The sequence below is a fragment of the Bubalus kerabau genome, chromosome 20 (assembly GCF_029407905.1).
Source record: "Bubalus kerabau isolate K-KA32 ecotype Philippines breed swamp buffalo chromosome 20, PCC_UOA_SB_1v2, whole genome shotgun sequence".
Classification (NCBI taxonomy): Eukaryota; Metazoa; Chordata; class Mammalia; order Artiodactyla; family Bovidae; genus Bubalus; species Bubalus kerabau.
Window position 1 is genome coordinate 36,809,716 of NC_073643.1, and position 18,684 is coordinate 36,828,399.

The window sequence follows — 18,684 nt, forward strand, 5'->3', positions numbered from 1 at the left end:
ACAGCATAACCAGGAATGCTGTGGGTGGTGGTGGTACTGGTTTAAGAAATATGGTAGCCATATTTATATCATCAAGGCAAACAATCAACACAATTTGTAGAAACACCTGAAATAAGCTGATTTAATAATACAACCTCAACTTTTGAACCTATGAAACAGCAACAACATTATTAAAGACATCATGCACTACGTGCAAAATTATGTGTAAAATGATAAAACATCAACTCAGAATATTACTCGGCCATAAAAAGGAACAAAACTGTGCCATTTGCAGAGATGTAGATGGACCTAGAGGCTGTCATACACAGTGAAGTCAGAAATAGAAAGACAAATATCATATATTAATGCATACGGGTAGGATCTAGAAAACGGTACAGGTGTTTCTGCAAAGCAGAAATAGAGACACAGATGTAGAGAACAAATGTGTGAACACCAAGTGGTGAAAGATGGGGTGGGATGAATTGTGAGACTGGGAATGACATATATACACCACCATGTCTCAAACAGATAACTAACGAGAGAACCTGCTGTACAGCACAGGGGAACTTCACTCAATGTTCTGTGGTGACCTAAATGGGAAGGAAATTCAAAAAGCAGGGGACATATGTAAACACACAGCTGGTTCACCTTGCTGTACAGCAGAAACACAACTCTGTAAAGCAACTACATTCCAATCAAAAAATTTTTAAAGGACACCAATTCTGGAATCAGCCAGTCTGGGTTCAAATCCCGGATGTAGCCCTTAACACTTGAGTATTACTGAGGCCTTGGTCAAGGCACTCAAACTCTCCTTCAGTTTCCACATCTGTGAAATGAAGACGGTAACAGCACCCAAAGGCCTTTCCTGGTAGCTCAGTCGGTAAAGAATCCGCCTGCAATGCAGGAGACCCTGGTTTGATTCCTGGGTTGGGAAGATCCCCTGGAGAAGGGATAGGGCTATCCACTCCAGTATTCTTGGGTTTCCCTGGGTTCATGCCTGCAATGTGGGAGACCTGGGTTTGATCCCTGGGTTGGGAAGATCCCCTGGAGGAGGGTACGGCAACCCACTCCAGTATCCTTGCCTGGACAATCCCCATGGACAGAGGAGCCTGGCGGGGGCTACATTTAGTGGCCAAGAATCGTACACAACTGAGTGACTAAGCTCAAGAGACTAAGCACACAAGAACAGCACCCACCTCAGAGAACTGCCATGAAGATTTATAAGAGATAATCCACGGAATCAGATATGCATAGTCAAATATGCAGATGGCACCACCCTTATGGCAGAAAGTGAAGAGGAATTAAAGAGCCTCTTGATGAGGGTGAAAGAGGAGAGTGAAAAATCTGGCTTAAAACTCAACATTCGAAAAACAAAGATCATGGCATCTGGTCCCATCAATTCATGGCAAACAGATGGGGAAACAATGGAAACTGGGACAGACTTTATTTTCCTGGGCTCCAAAATCACTGTGGACAGTGACTGCAGCCATGAAATTAAAAGACACTTGGCTCCTTGGAAGAAAAGCTATGACCAACCTAGACAGCATATTAAAAAGCAGAGACATCACTTGGCTGACAAAGGTTTGTATAGTCAAAGCTAGTTTTTCCAGTAATCATGTATGGATGTGGGAGCTGGACCACAAAGAAAGCTGAGTGCCAAAGAACTGATGCTTTCACATCCCACAAGCCATGCGGCAGAGCCAGGAAAAAAGTTATATACTATACAATCCCATTTTTATAAAATTCTAGAAAAAGAAAACTAATCTCTAGTGACACAGAGAAGATCAGTGTTCGCTGCCCATGGGGCAGAGGTAAAATAAAAGTGGGAAGAGGTTTCAGAGAAACATGAGTAAATTTTGAGAGGGCAATGAATATATTCATTTTTTTCCTTACAAAGTTTCATAGATAGAAAAATATGTCAAAATTCATCATGGTGCTAGAAAAGCCTCTTGAGAGTCCCCTGGACAGCAAGGAGGTCAAACTAGTCAATCCTAAAGGAAATCAATCGTGACTATTCACGGGAAGGACTGATGCTGAAGCTCCAATACCCTGGCCACCTGATGCAAAGAGCTGACTCAGTAGAAAAGACCCTGATGCTGGGAAAGATTGAAGGCAGGAGGAAAAGGGGTTGACAGAGGATGAGATGGTTGGATGGCATCACCGATTCAATGGACGTGAGTTTGAGCAAACTCTGGGAGATGGTGAAGGACAGGAAAGCCTGGCGTGCTGCGGTCCACGGGGTCGCAAAGAGTCAGATACAACTGCGCCACTGAACACCAATCCATGGAAAGTGGCTATCACAGTGCTGGGCACACTGTAACTATGAGAAATGCTGATTATTGTGACTATTAATGACTACTAGTAATTGTAGTAATAGAAACAATGTTAGCATGGTGAAAGAGTGCTGGGCAGAACACCAAGGACTGATTTGGGAGATGAAACACAATCTCTGACACCTGGTTTCTCTGTGTTAGTGGGGATGACGACAAGCCCTGTCCCCCTGAGCTGTATGTCATGTGAGTAAGAGGCTAAGGAATATATAGTATACTGCTTAGCACAATGCCCACCCCAGCATATAATATCTATTCAACACACAACGTGCTTCTTACAAGAATTCAAGTGACAATACGTGCATAACTATTAAACTTATAAACTCATTGTTTAACATAACTTATAAACAAATTATTAAAATGCCAGGAAGGAAATAAACAGATGCTGTGTTTACTGAGCAGGGAAGATGGTAAAGTCCTACTTTAAAGACGGGTGGACAGGGAAGGAAAGCCTCTCTGTGGTGACATGATCTAAGACCTAGGAAACGAGAAGGATTTGGACACCAAGAAAGCCCAGCGAAAGAGCCAGAATGAGGAGGGAAGGGATTTCTGTCAACCCTCAGGATCACTATGGCCCCAGGCCCCAGGCACAGAGTAGGCACCCATAACAAAGAGGAGAATGAGTAACAACACTTCTGGCAGAGGCACAACACACTTAAAGGCCCTCTGGTGAGGAGCGGCCTGGCAAGCCAGACAGAACAGAGGGATGCCAGAGGGGCTGTGGGTGGGGCGCGCGGCGGGCAGGTGCTGTGGGAAGGTCAGTGAGGCGGGGGGCCCAGATGACGTGCAACCCCGTCAACCACAGCTGAAACTCTGCATTTTACTCTTCTTTCAAACAGTTGTCACTGGAGGCTTTTAGCACAGAGTGGTAAGATCTATTTCTGTAAAAGATCATTCTGGCTGTTGTGAAGAGAGGATATTTTAGAAAAGCAAGAACACCATCAGGGAGACCCTCAGAGAGGCCAACGCAGCAGTTCAGACAGGAGATGAGTTAGAGGCTTAAGTCCCAACAGCAGGGTTGGTGATGGGCTGGATGATGACGGAAAGAGAGACCCATGGAGTCATTCTCAAGTTTCTGCTTTGGCAAGGAACAGACATCTGTGCTATTTTACTGAGTAGGGGACATCTGGGAAGGAACAGGCTGGGGAAAAGGGGAATACAAACCAAGTGTTGTGCTCTGAACTGCTTCCCCTGAGACACCTTGACAAGGATGTCACCGAGGACACTGGTCACGTGAGGCTGTAACTCAGAGCGGGGGGTCCATGACAGAGCTCTCAACGTGCAAGTTATCCACACCGATATGGCACCCAAAGCCAAGAAACAAGGTAAAGTAGCATGTTTTGGTCATTTGCTGGGTAATAGAACCAGGTCATCTAACTCACTTCTCTTCCTGTTGGGCTGCCAGAAAGTTCCAAAGTCAACATAAACCTTAAAGGAAAATTATTTGTGCGGGTGTTCTATATACGATGATTCAGCCCCATTTACCTCCCCTTCTCTTTATGGTTGTTTTTTTTCTTTTTTTAAGTCTTTATTAAATTTCTTACAGCACTGCTTCTGTTTTTTTGGCCGCAAGGCACGTGGGATCTTAGCTCGCCGACCAGGGATCAAACCTGCATCCCTTGCATTGGAAGGGGAGGTCTTAACCACTGGACCACCAGGGAAGTCCATCTTTATGTTGTCTACTCTTTCATCTAAATCTTTTTGTAAGTATGTGTACTATAAAAAAGGAAAGAAAATCTCAGAAACGAGGTAGTGTAAGGATATGATTCGGGGAGTCAGAAGGGCTGACCCCCACACCGCCTTTGGTGGGTGCCAATCATAGACACCTGACCATGGAGGTATCTGTGAGTGTGCACTTCTCGGACAGACTACAGCTCCTCAAGGGCATCAGTCACACCTCAGTCATCTTGAACCACTGTGAAAGGGCACAGTGTCGCGCTCACAGGAGGCAGGCCATACATGGACACTAATGGCATCAGTCACTTTTCTATCTGTGGAAGGGGCTGCGGCCTTATGAGAAGGCGCCACAGCTCACCTCTAAGACGTTTTATACATAACACAGCACACGATTAAACACCAGTCAGCAATACAGACAGATGTTAGACATACGAATAAAGCTTCAGGGTCTGGGTTGGAAGACTTCAGGCAGGAGAAAAAAAACTGAGCTGGCTTTAAAAGATGCATTTGCATTTGATCTGTGAAAAGGCATTTCAGAAAGTAGCCAAAGAAAAGGGGCAGTAAGCAGCCTACTCTGGTTAGAAGGAAAGGAAGGAAGGGAGGAAGAGCAAAAAAAAAAAAAAAACTATTGGGGAAGGGAGCTGTAAAAACCAATTAAGAACACAATGTGGATATCCAACAACTTCATGTTTTAGAGTTTTAGAAAGTTACACATTCCTGGGAACTTCAAAAAGATGTTTAAGGACGATCACACAAATGCAGTGTGTAGAACAGATCAGACTGTTAACTTAGTTTAGGCACAAATTAGTAAGAATCTGATAAAAACAAAGGATACCACAGGTTCCAAAAAATCTTAGTGAACACAACTTGGTGAGTGATATAGAAACCGAGAATCAGATTTAATCTGGGATTTGAGACTAAGGGGTCAGGAGAATAGCAGTATGATTAACAGAAATCAAGGAGATAGGAGGAAGTGATTTTAGAAGGTGATTCCATCAATTTTAGGCCGAATAAGTTTAAGGTGATGGTGGCTAGACTCTATCTCCAGATTCCCACTACTTCACAGCATCATGTGCACACAATGAGCCAAAGTCCTCACTGAGAAAAATCTTCCTGAGCCGTATTTCTCCCTGAACGTAACAGAAAGAAACTCCTGCGTATAATACAGTGTCTCCATGGCTGCAGAAGCAAGTTTTACTTGATGAAAATCATAAATACAAAAATAAAAGAATGCCCAAAATTACCTTTTACAAAGCACTGTGATTTCACATTGTATGTATGTTGAAAAAAAAATTATATGAGAAGATCTCAACATTATTTAGCCCTGAGAAAAATGCAAATCAAAACTGCAACGAGTGAACTGCCCTGGTGGTACAACAGGTAAGAATCCGTCCACCAACACGGGGAACACAGGTTCAATCCCTGATCTGAGAAGATCACACATGCCAGGGAGCAGCTAAGCCGTGTGCCACAACTCCTCAAGCTGGTGCCCCCAAAGCCTGTGCTTCCACAAGAGAAGCCACCATGGTGAGAAGTCCTTGCATCGCAACAAAGAGCAGCCCCGCTCACCGCAACCAGAGAAAAGTCCGCGCGCCACAACGAAGACCCACCCAACCTAAATAAACAAAAACTGCAACGAGGAATTCCCCACAGGTCCAGAGGGCAGGGCTCTGCACTTCCACTACAGGGGCATGGATTCTATCCCTAGTCCGGAAACTAAGATCCCGCATGCAGAGCGGTGTGGCAAAAATCAAAAACAAACACAAACAAAAAACCTGCCATAAAGATACCAGTACACAACTATCAGAAAGGCTAAACTTTAATAATAAGCAAGGACATGGATGGAGAGCTATAGGAACTCTCATCTATTATTAGAAAAACGGGACAGCTACTTTGGAAAACACTGTGACAGCTTCTTAATAACTTAAACTTATATTCTCCGTAAGATCCAGCAACCACACTTCTCAGTACTTAACCAAGAGAAAGAAAAACATATGTCCATACAAAAATATCCTTATGCAAATATATACAGCAGCTTCATCCATGATCATCAAAAACTGAGAACAACTCAGGTGTATCAACTAGTAACTGGCTGAGCAAATTACAGTATATGCACACAAGGCACACTCAGTGTCGAGAAGGCGTGAACCACAAGTCGGGGTGAAACAGAATGAACCTCAGAAGCATCACGTTAAATGAAAGAAGCTAGGCACAAAATACTACACAGTGTGTGATTCTATTTATATGAGATTCTGGAAAAGAGAAACCTACAGATATTCTATATCATGTTTAGGGTGGTACTCATTATTTGCCAAAACCTATAAAAATGTACACTTACAGAGGTTTCCCATATGAAGATTATACCTTAATACATCTGACTTGAAAAAAAGAATCTTAGCATCTGAACACCGGCTCAAAGAAAAATATTAAAGCCCAACATTGGCATCTATGATTACTCTGAAAAATTCTAGACATTTCTTAACTAGTTACCATACTACAAATGCCCTGAGTACTGAAAAGAAATGAGCCCCATGCTTTTCCCCTCTTTGGGCCTCAAACATTCCTATGCAGAGACCGGGCCTGGGGACGTCAGCAAGTGTGCAGAAGCCACGTGAATGCTGGTTACTGAGACACTAATAAAGTGAGTCTTGTTTTCGGGACAGCTGTTGCTTCGTTGTTCTTTTGTCACACACACAAAAAGAGAGCTGTTATGCTTATGGAATGTGACCTTCTCATTGGATGGCCGTTACATCACGCCTGGAAACACTGCCAGAGAAATTCATTTTCCCCGTGTGCCACACAGAAAACAGTAAAAGCAAAAACAAACTAAACGACCATGAAAGACCCCAAAACCAGCGTTAAACGAACTGCATTATCCTTAAAAATCAGATACTTGTAAGAAGTATTTCTCAATACTAAATACTGAAGAGCTTATTTTTTATGAGTAACATTTTGTCTCATTTTATTATCCTTAGTGTATAACCCTAACAGACTATTTTTCAGAGTCCAAATAACTGTTACGCTTCCAAACACATTTTCTTTGAGTGTGCCATGATTATTAATGCTATACAATAATGAGAGTTATTCCTTTATTTTTTATCAAATGCCTACCTAGCTAGGTACCTTGCCATTTTACAGTTTGGTCATTTCTAAACCATTTTCGTTTGCACAAGGGCTTTCAAATTTTTTTCATCATTATCCACAGTGAGAAATACATTTCACATTGCAACCCAAGGCACAGACATGTGCATATATGTGCACACAACCCTGAAGTTTGACAAAATAAGACTTCTTAACCCTACCTCATAAGATGCTATGATTTTCTTTTTTATTGTCATCTTTAAAATGCTGGCAAACAACCACACAAGTCACAGCATGGCCCACAAGTTTCAAAATCACTGCACCAGAAGATGAAAAACAAATACAACATCTCTTCATGTTTTGAATAATGGCTTTCACACATTCATTTAGTTGGTTTTTTTTAAACCTTGCGTGACATTCCTCACGGCTGACTCCCTGCACTCTGCTCCTCCCCAGTAAGGGTTCCTCAGCCTGGTGAGCAGGGAAGACGGAAGGGCCCTGAAGAAGCCAGGGCCCCTGCTGCGCCCCCTCCAGCCCACCGCTAGATGTGGGGGGGAGGTCGTGGCCTCCGAGGCCTATAAATATCCAGAGCCGGGCTTTCCTTCCTTTTCCATTTACCCTCACTGTCACTCCTTAACCTCTACACACACAGCGAACTGAAATAAACTTCAACTGGGGAGAAAAGGAGCTACAACGCACAGCAAAGCCAGGTTTTCCTGAACATCTCAGGACTTCAGTTATGCCTTCCATACGCTTCTTTCCCACATACCACAGATACCCAAACAAGCTCAAAACAAGTTTACCGGCATGTGAATCCCGCTCACAAAATGCTTCCAACTCAATAAGTTTGAGTTTTTAAATCAATAATCAATATTATATTCCAGTATTCCATGCTGAAACTAGTGGGTATTTATTATAATTAGACAGTAATTTTATATGAAGATCAGGAAACTTACTTTTAAGGACTCCCACAAGGGAAACTGGACCAATGAGAAAGGAATCTGAAGAGAAAAAAAGGAAAACCAAATAAATTAGGCCAGAAAGATCAATTTGCTTAGCATGACTATATGAACTTATAATTATTATTCAGAAACATTATTTCATTTTAAATTTATATACATAAAAAAATACCATTAAACAAATTTTTAAGTATAGAATTAAACAGTAACTGCTTGTAGAATCTACTGACTTTTTAAGCACAAGGGATATAAAATTATGCTGTGATGCCCTCTTAAAACTGAAATAGGAATGCAATATGAAGAGACTGGCAACTGAAATATAAATGAGAAAATAAATATTTTCCATCACAGGTAATAAAGCTTTAAAGACATGACATTTTTCTGCTTTAGAGTTCTAGCTGTCTACTCCTCAGCAGGCCAGGTGTCAGGGTTGGAGAGAAACTGCAAGGGGGAAAGAGAATGTGGGTGAGGCAGGACAGGAGAAGGGGTGGAGGAAAGGAGGGGAGAGCAGGAAAGAAGAAAGGGGAGAGAGGAAAAGGGGAGGAAGGAGAGAGAAGGGATGGAGGGGGCGGAAGGAAGGTAAAGGAAGGAAAGCAGAGGTGAGGCAGGTGGATGGAGGGCCAGCGCAGCAGAGAGGGAAGAGGAGGCAGGCAGAGCCACTTGCAGGGGGAAGCTGAGAAGAGGGATCCAGGGCCAGAGCCCAGGCGGGGGAAGGAAGCAACGCTTCTCCGTGCTGGGTGAGTGAGGCTCTGCGCAGAGAGGAGCAGAGGCGGCCTGAGAGCCTGATTTAGTCTCAAGCTTCGTCAGGGGCAAGAGTCATCTCTAGCAGGAAGACAATCATGGCACTTAAAGATTTACAATCAGATGTGTATTGCTAAGCTAGAATTGTTTCCAAGCACGTTTCACATGCCAGGAACTGTGTCCATCAGCACTTCATAGTTCTTATTTCACTCCTCACAACAACCCTGTGAGACAGGTATCATTACCATCCCCATTTTACAGATGAGGGATGGAGATTCAGAGATGCTGTTTAACGTGCCTGAAGACAAAGAGTTAAGAAGAAGCCCAGACCATCTGACTACTAGTCTACCTAAAAGACACCCAAACTGGATTTATCTGCATATAAATTCACCCCCAGTATAATCCATGTGCTTTTAACTAAATCTTCTAAAATTCTAAAAAAAGGACCTTCATGATTCCTAAAATAAAAATACCTGAACTCCAGGGGACCTCCCCAGTAGCCTAGGTAATCTCCACGCACTGTGTACTGGTCCTGAGAAAGAGATGATTCTGCTCAAGCAGACTATGGCCCCAGTACTGCTGCTCTGTATCCAGGTCAGTTGCCAGTGAAGAGTAAATGTGGACTCAGACCAGTAACGTTAGGCACAGGGGTGGGTGTGTGAGTGGGTGGGTATGTGCGTGGGTGTGTGTGCATAGACCACAGTGTTGAAGGGAATAATGAGTATTTATCTTCCCATGAATTAAGAGTGCTAACTTATTTCTAAAATACTTATATTTAATCAGAAATTAAGAGTCTAGCATCAGCTTCTTTCTCTGCTTGAAGAAATAATGGCCCTGGACTTGACAGTGTCCACAGAAAGAAATTCGGCCTTCCGTTCAGGCAGGAAATGGCAGTGAGGAAAACAATAAAAATTAAAAAGCCTATGTCACTAAACTAAATTGACAAACTAAGAGTCTCAGAGAAGTCTGTCATCTTCATCATTAAGCAGCACCCCATCCTGTACATCCAAGTACCATAACAGGAGATAAATTTAGTTGAGTTTTTGTTACCAAACCGTGAAAGAATCTGACACCGTCCATTCTGGCTCTAGAGTGCTGTATTTTCAATTATATTATCAAAACCCAAAGAAACTGACTGTAGTTTTCTTTTTCTTTTTTCGGCTGTACTGCACACTTGCGGGATCTCAGTTCCCAAACTAGGAATCAAACCTGGGCCCCCTGCAGTGGAAGTGTTGAGTCCAAACCACTGGACCACCATTTTTTTAAATTTATAATATGTAACAAAATGCCAAAGAGGACTAACAGTTAGTGGGATTATTGTTTTGGTTCAGTTGCTAAGTCTTGTCTGATTCTGTGACCCCCGTGAACTGCAGCACACCAGGCTTCTCTGCCCATCACTATCTGGCAGCTTGCTCACACTCATGTCCACTGAGTCCCTGATGCCATCCAACCATCTCATTCTCTGTTGCCCCCTTCTCATGAATGGCAAACCACTTCAGTATTCTTGCCTTGAGAACTCCATGAACAGTATGAAAAGTGGGATTATAGATGATTTTAATTTTCTTCTTTGTGCTGTCTCCTCCCAAATGTAAATACATTATACTTTAACAAGAATGTACATATGTCACAGTTATAAGATGAAAAACACCTTATAACTTATTGCAATGGTCCATGCTAGCTTAGGAGAAGGTGATGGCTCCCCACTCCAGTACTCTTGCCTGGAAAATCCCATAGATGGAGGAGCCTGGTGGGCAGCAGTCCATGGGGTCGCTAAGAGTCGGACACGACTGAGCGACTTCACTTTCACTTTTCACTTTCATGCACTGGAGAAGAAATGGCAACCCACTCCAGTGTTCTTGCCTGGAGAATCCCGGGGACAGGAGAGCCTGGTGGGCTGTCGTCTATGGGGTCGTACAGAGTCGGACACGACTGAAGTGACTTAGCAGCAGTAGCAGAATGCTAGCTTTCCTCACTTCTTGATTAAAATTAACCCATAAAACTACATTGTCTGTTATTGGCACTTTGTATGGCAAAACCAGTACAATATTGTAAAGTTAAAAAAAAAAAATAAAATAAAGAATGATAAAAAAATAAATAAATAATACCAGATTTTGAATACTACAGATGGACATTTTGCCCATTTTTCTCTATTAAGAGTTATTCATTAATCTGTTACTTCAATTTAAAGAAGTAATTTTGAAATCACACATTTGAAATGGCCAAAACTATTCCACAAAGTATTTATTTCAAAAAGTCAGCCGACAGTAAATCCCAACTTTAAAACAAGATTAACTGACAATCTCAGGTAATTAAATGCGCTATAAATGCTTGAATAATTAAATGTATTTTTGACTTCTGGTAACGAAATATCCCTCATAAGATAAACTCCTGATGTGTGAAAATGTTTCAAACATTCTTCAAGTCAAGTTCATATTGAATGTGTCTTGTCATTTACAATATGAAGAAATAATGAAAATGTGTTCCACACATGTTATAGTAGTACTGCCAGCAAATATGGCTCCACAGCTAAAACAAACACTCCCAACTACTACAGAACATGGGCCGGTCAGAAAGCGAGTTCCCTCCCCAGGTCTGGTTTGCAGTTTCAAAACAATGATGTTTCTTCAAAACGTGGAATTTTAAACCCTAAACAGATGTAAGCTGTTATTCTAAAATGTTTTATAGATGAAGAAAATGAATAGCTGCACTCAGAGGTCTTGTATTCCAAAACACAACATACCCATTTTATTGCACCAAAAGTTACAAAAATGGCTCACTGTTGTGACCTTTTTAATGCCTCCATTTAAGATGTTTTGTTTGAATAAGGCTGTTAAGACCCAGGGCACTAATAAGTGAGCAGCAGTAAACCCAACTACCATCAAAGACGCAGATGTAGAGGGGGGGAATCTGCTAGAATTCACCATGGATTCCACTGGTAATAAACACAGCAATAATTCTACACAAGAGTGCATGTAAGGATTCCATGTGAAGCAGAGAAAGTGAAAGCTGAATGGTAAACAGGGCAAGGAAGTGTTGGGCATTACTAATGAAATGAAGGTACAAAAATTACATTATGGGCACATTTTACCTATTACCAAGTGTTTCTACTAGAATTATCCTCGAAGCCAATCAGTGCTGACAATCCTGTGATCTTAAATACCTATAACACTATAGTCCTTAATCAAATAATGTGATTTACAATATAACTGAAGGAATATGAAGATATGATTTCTAAAGTCTCATCTGCTCTAGAATTCTGTGTCTCAATAATCTTCCAAATAATTAACAGAATACTAACATGTTAAAAAAAAAAAAAAAAGACTTGATTGTAAGCTGCAAAGAACACAATGGATCCTACAAGTGACCCAAAGGGGAGTCTCCTTTCTGTTGCAAGACAGTGTCCAAATTTCTGTGTTTGATTTCAGGTTTTCCATTCTAGTGTTGCAAAGATAATAAGGCCAGTTCTCCTGTTAAATATTCAAGCCCAGTGTAACCAAGGACAAATGAATCTGAAGATCAGAAAGTACTTTTCCCCAAAGTGACTACTATTCTTTTATAACAAAAGAGAGAGAGACTCATTCAAATCCAGTCTGCTAGCATTTGACATACCAGCAAAGAATTCTAACAATACATATTGATTTTTTAAATTTAGCAACTATAATTCACTTATACACAACTATATATAGAGAACAGAATGTATACCTAATAAAGGAAATTAACCTAGAAGTAGAAAAAATTGACTCACCCCTCAGGTCTATAAACCATACTAACATTCTGGAAATACCTTTCCAAACAGCACTAAGTAGACACAAGAGTAACAAAATCTAAATCAGGGAAGAAGATGACGGTGAGCAGTTTGATTCTCAAGTAAAAAGTTAATCTCAGAGGCAAGAGCACTAAGAGTATTAAAACTTGTACAAATATACAGTAAGCAAAAGAGTGCGGTAGTGGCAAAAATATAGTGGCAACAACACATACAGACAATGGAACAGGATGAAGAGTCCGGAATTAAACCCTTGCCTATATGTTCAAATGATCTCTAACAATAGTGCCAACACCAGTCAATGGGGAAAGAACAACTTCCTCAAAGACTTCCCTGGTGGCTCAGTGGTAAACAGTCTGCCTGCAATGAAGGAGATACAAGAGACACGGGTTTAATCCCTAGGCCAGGAAGGTCCCCTGGAGTAGAAAATGTCAAGTCATTCAACTATTCTTGCCTGGGAAACCCCATGGACAGAGGAGCCTGGTGGGCTACAGTCCATGGAGTCGCAAAGGGGTTGCAAAGAGTTGGACACAAGTGAGCGCACACGCACGCGCACGCACACACACACACACAATGTCAGGAAAATGGATATACACATACAAAGGAATCAAGTTTGAGCCTTACATTACACCACATACAAAAAGTAACTCAAAATGAATCAAAGGAAAAAAAAAAAGAATAAAAGATCTAAAGGTAGGACCTAAAACCATAAAACTCCTAGAAGAGGGAAAAAAACTTCAAGATATTAGCTTTGGCAATTATTTCTTGAATATTACACCAATCCACAGGTAACAAAAGTAAAACTAGACAAACCAGACAAAACTAGACAAACAACTACATTAAAATTTCAAACTTTGCATCAAAGGACAAAATCAACAGCTTGAAAAGGCAACCTATGGAATGGGAGGAAATATTTTCAAATCATCCATCTGATAACAGGTTAATATTCAGAATACATAAACAACTTCTACAACTCAACAGGAACCAAAACATCCTATTTTTCAAATGGGCAAAGGATCCGACTAGACGTTTCTCCAAAAAGATATACAAACAGCCAACAAGCATATGAAAAGATATTCAACATTACTAGTCATTAATAGTAAAAGAAAACAGAAAAGAAAATCAAAAGCAAAATGATATCATTGTGAAACTACTCTGAAAGAAAGAGGGAACACAAGAGAGGGAAAGAGGGAAGGAAGGAGACAAGTGTGGGCGAGGATGTGGGGAAACTGGAATCCCCAGGCTGTACTGGTGGGAATGCAAAATGGTGCCACCACTTGCATAACAGTATGGAGGTTCCCGAAAAGACTAACAATAATATTACCAAGTGATTCAGCAAGCCTACTTCTGGGGATATACACTAAAGAAGTGAAAGCAAAGTCTTAGAAAGAGATGTGTACATTTATATTCACAGTAGCATTATTCAAAATAGCAAAAAGCTGGAAGCAACCCAAGTGCCCAGTTACGGACAAAAGGACACCCAAAATATGGTATATACGTAACAACACAACACTACCCAGCCTTAAAAAGAAGGTAATTCTGACATTCTACAGAATAGACGAAACGGGAAGACATGACGGTAAGTAAAGGAAGCCGGTCAGAAGGAGACAAATACTGAAGGACCCCACTTACATGAGGTATCTCACACAGTCAAATTCACAGACAAACACAGTAGACTGGTGGCTGCCAAGGGGGGCGCAGGGGGTGACTGGGACAAGATGGGAAAGGCGAGTTGTTGTTTAATGATTATGAAAGAAGTCAGAGTCTCAGGTTTGCAAAATGAAGTGTTTTGAAGACAACTGCAAAACTATGTGAAAACAATACAACTGAACCATACACTTCAAAATGGTTAAAATGACATGTATTGTATTTTATTACAATGTTAACAGTTTTCAAAGTTTTTAAATAATACTGTTACTAAAAAGGCAAGTCACAGAATGAAAGGAAATATTCACAAAACACATACCTTAAAAAGAACTTCTATTCAGAATAAAAAACTTTAACAACACAAAGAAAACAAACAACAAAGAAAAAAAACCCAATTTTTTTAAATGCACAAAAGACTTGAACAAGCACTTCACAAAAAAAGTTATACAATTCACTAATATAAGCACAGGGAAGATAGTCAACATCATTAGTCATCAAGGAAGCGTTAATCAAAGCATATTGAGAAAACAATCCAGTGTTTGCCCCTACTAATGTTAAATGCACAACTTGGAAATTCCACTCTTAGGTATAGCCAAAACCAGGGACTTAAACAGATATGCGTACAACAATCTTCACTGCAGCAATATTGACAATAACCAAATAACCCAAATATTCATCAACAAATTCATCAATAAATAAAATGTGATCTATCCATATAATGGAATATTATTCCATCATAAAAAGGAATGAAATTCTGATACACACATGCTACAATATAGATGAACCCTGAAAACATTACGTGGAGTGAAGTAAGTCAGACACAACGAACAAATATTATATGATTCCATTTATATGAAATAGCTAGACTATGCAAACTTAGACAAAAACTAGTTTAAAAGTTATGGGACTCAGGAAAGAGAACAGTAGGCTGAGCTCAGTAGCTCAGTCGTGTCTGACTCTCTGTGACCTCATGGACTGTAGCCCACCAGGCTCCTCTGTCCATGGGATCTCCCAGGCAAGAATACTGGAGTGGGTTGCCATTTCCTTCTCCAGGGGATCTTCCCAACCCAGGGATGGAACCCATGTCTCCTGCATCTCCTACACTGACAGGCAGCTTCTCTACCACTGCACCACCTCAGTTGAGCAACCACAACTCTCATATTTTGCCAGTGGGAACTTAAAATGGGACAGTCCCTTTCAAAAGGAGTTTGCTGAGCTTTTATTTGATCCAGAAATTCCACTCCTACGTATTTATTCAAGAGTAGTAACAATGCATATCTGTGATAAGATCGGTACATGTATGTCAAAGTAGCCTTAATCACATAGGTAACGACCATCAACAGGAAAAAAGATATATAAGTTGTGGTATATACATACAATGAAACATTAGGAATAAAGTGGAAAGAACTACTGATACATGCTGTAACACTGATGATTCTCACCTACGCTATGCCGAGGAAAAGAAGCCAGACCCACAAAAAGGATTTATACTGCAAGACTCTATTTATAGAAAGCTCTATGGAAAGGGAAAACTAACCTGATGGGAAGAGTAACTGGGATGGGATATCAGAAAACATTCTAGAGATATGGAAATATTCAATATCATAATAGGGTGTGGATTACGAATATATCCTCTTTTGAAAGTGTGCATCTATGATGTGTGCATTTCAACGTATACAAATGCTATCTACAAATACACTATGAAAAATACAATAGCAGTGAAGAGTGGGTTGAGATAAGAGATGAATAAAAATGACAGATTACTGGTAACTGTCAAAGTCTGATGATGAGCGCTTTGGGTTCATTATACTATTTCTTTACCTTATGTATGACTTAAGTTTTTATTAAGTGAAAAAAAAATGTAAAAGTAAAGTGCAACTGGTGTTGTCTAGTCGCTAAGTCGTGTTTGACTCGTGCAACCCCGTGGGACTGTAGCCCACCAGGTTCCTCTGTCCATGGGATTTCCCAGGCAGGAATACTGGAGTGGGTTGCCATTTCCTTCTTCAGGGGACCTTCCCGACCCAGGGATCAAACCCGCGTCTCCTGCATTGGCAGGCGGATTCTCTAACACCGAACCAGCATGGAAGCACAAAGCACAATTCACTTCTCATTATCAAAATCCATATACTAAATTAAAGCAGCCTAGAACTAAAAGTCGAAAAGCGCTTCCCATCTCCAGTTAAACCAAAGTTAAGTGACATTAATAGTGTGGGATATAGCTTCTCATTTATCTCAACAAAGGTTTTCCCTCAATTAAATAGTACACATATAGTTCCAAAATTTAAATTCTTCCCTAAACAATGTCTCCATGGAGATATCTCCATGATTATCATTTCTGATCAATGCATAGTATTTTATAATATTTAACTATCCCGTGATGGTTCATGTCCAATTACCTTGCTTAGAAGATACTATTTTGTTTAATCATTCATTTCTGATACACAGGAGATTCTAGATATATCATACAGATTATAAATATATAATTTCTCAAACATATCTAATAACAACATGGAAGGCTAAGGTCCAACATTAACCCTTCATCAACATAATCACCCTTATAAACGCCTACTGTTAACATTCAGGAAAATCAGAGCACAAAGATATCTTCCATGAGCTATCATTTAACAAACTAATCAAAAGGAAAATGACATTATCACGCTGGCTTTCACATATCCGGTGAATAATTCTAACACAGCAGTCAGCATTAACTGACTCTAAGCAAATGTTCAACATTTGCATTAAGATTTAATCCTGCTTCCAGCGATCTATAAACAATTACTTATGCAACGGAATTATGGTATCGAGAATTACCAATATATGTCTGACTTATGGAATGTAAAGTCACAAGTAGACACTAGTTGCAACCAATTAAAAAAAACTTTTTGTTAGTTGGGACTCTTAAGAAATAAAATTAAAAATTTTTTTTTAAGTTTTCCATTTATTTTTAAGAAAGTTAAATAAAATCCATCTTTATATAAATATATACACACAGGGGCTTCCCCGGTGGATCAGTGGTAAAGAATCTGCCTGCCAATGCAGGAGACACTGGTCGATCCCTGATCCAGGAAGATCCCATATACCAAGGGGTAACTAAGCCCTCGTGCCGCGACTGCTGAGCCTGTGCCCTAGAACCCAGGAGCCGCAAGCACCGAGCCCATCGGACAGCTACTGAAGCCTGCACGCTCTAGAGCCCGTGCTGTGCAGTAAGGAAGCCACTGCACGAGAAGCGTGCGCACTGCAACCCGAGTCGTCCCTGCACACCACAGCTAGAGAAAGGCGCGCGCAGCAACAGACTCAACACACCCAAAATCAATAAGTAAGTATACACACACACTGATTCCTTTCCATTTATTTTCACTGACTTCTTTAATGAAATACAGATAACCCCATAAGTCTTCAGGTATCAGGTACTAGAACAACTCTCGGTAATGAAACCTGAAATTTTCTTTTTGAGTATAAAAAGCAAAGGACGTTCATTTTCAGTTCTTCACGGAGTCACTCCCAACAAGTTAGGCAGTGTTGATGTAAGGCTTCTAAGAAAACAGCCAGAGAGTAGTTGAGGGAGGTGCCTGAGACCCAGAATTTCAAAATCAGAATTCCTGTCAAGATGTGAGAACTCTGGCACAGGGTCAGCAAACAGATGTTCTCAGTTAGCATTTGCATGCAACTTTAATCCCTTACAAAATATAATCAGGTTGTTCTTGAGATGTTTTTCTGTGGCTGAGAATGGCTTTAGCAAGAAGGGTTTGGCTGTCTCTCCCACCTACCACTCCCTCCTTCTCATCCAGCAGCCCATCTTGCTCTTGACTCAGAAAGCAACTAAAAATGAGTAACCAATCCCTCAAGAAGTTCTATAATAGAGAGTATATTATTTAACTTACTACATCACCAACTGTCCTTAGTAACTAAGGCACACTTACTTATCTGGGTTTTGCTCCTTTCTGAAGCAATCTGGTGTTTGGTAATAAAGATGTTGTAATTGATGGCTTTCCAAATTCTCAGAAAAATTAGATTAATACAATTTAAAAGACTAACCAGGAGCAATAAACACCTCACCTAATATTCAAAACATCTGTATGTGTGTGTGGGTTAAGTCACTTTAGCGGTGTCCAACTCTTTGCCACACTATGGACCACAGCTCACCAGTCCCCTATGTCCATGGGATTTCCCAGGCAAGAATAACGGAGTGGCTTGCCATTTTCTTCTCCAGGGGATCTTCCCAACCCAGGGATCGAACACATGCTTCTTGGTCTCCTGCAGTGATAGGCGATTTATTTACCACTACTGCATAGGTACATCCTTTGGGTAGGCAAAACAACTTGAAAAGAATTATGAAAAATAAAGACAGGTCTGTACAGTGGTTAGGCTGTGCACTAACCACTCGCGCCCTCCACCTCTCCCTCCCACTTCCTTCTTTCCTCTCTCAGCAACTCCCTCAACCTCGCCAAAATAATCCAATTGTAGTAAAAGCAAATTCAAAAGCGGCTCCATTATCATAAAGTGACAA

At 40.8% G+C, this 18,684-nt stretch overlaps 1 protein-coding gene across 13 annotated transcripts in view; it reads right to left on the minus strand.

Annotated features, from left to right (window-relative positions):
* SLC25A26 (solute carrier family 25 member 26) overlaps window positions 1-18,684 on the minus strand; it is a 148,716-nt gene that overhangs the window by 26,653 nt on the left and 103,379 nt on the right. For 10 of the 13 annotated variants that reach the window (XM_055557200.1, XM_055557194.1, XM_055557192.1 and 7 more), the window contains one exon: window positions 8,024-8,068. The exons of the other annotated variants lie outside the window; for them this stretch is intronic. In XM_055557200.1, the coding sequence (XP_055413175.1) occupies window positions 8,024-8,068 (45 nt within the window). The remainder of the gene's footprint in view (window positions 1-8,023; window positions 8,069-18,684) is intronic. 13 annotated transcript variants of the gene reach the window in all.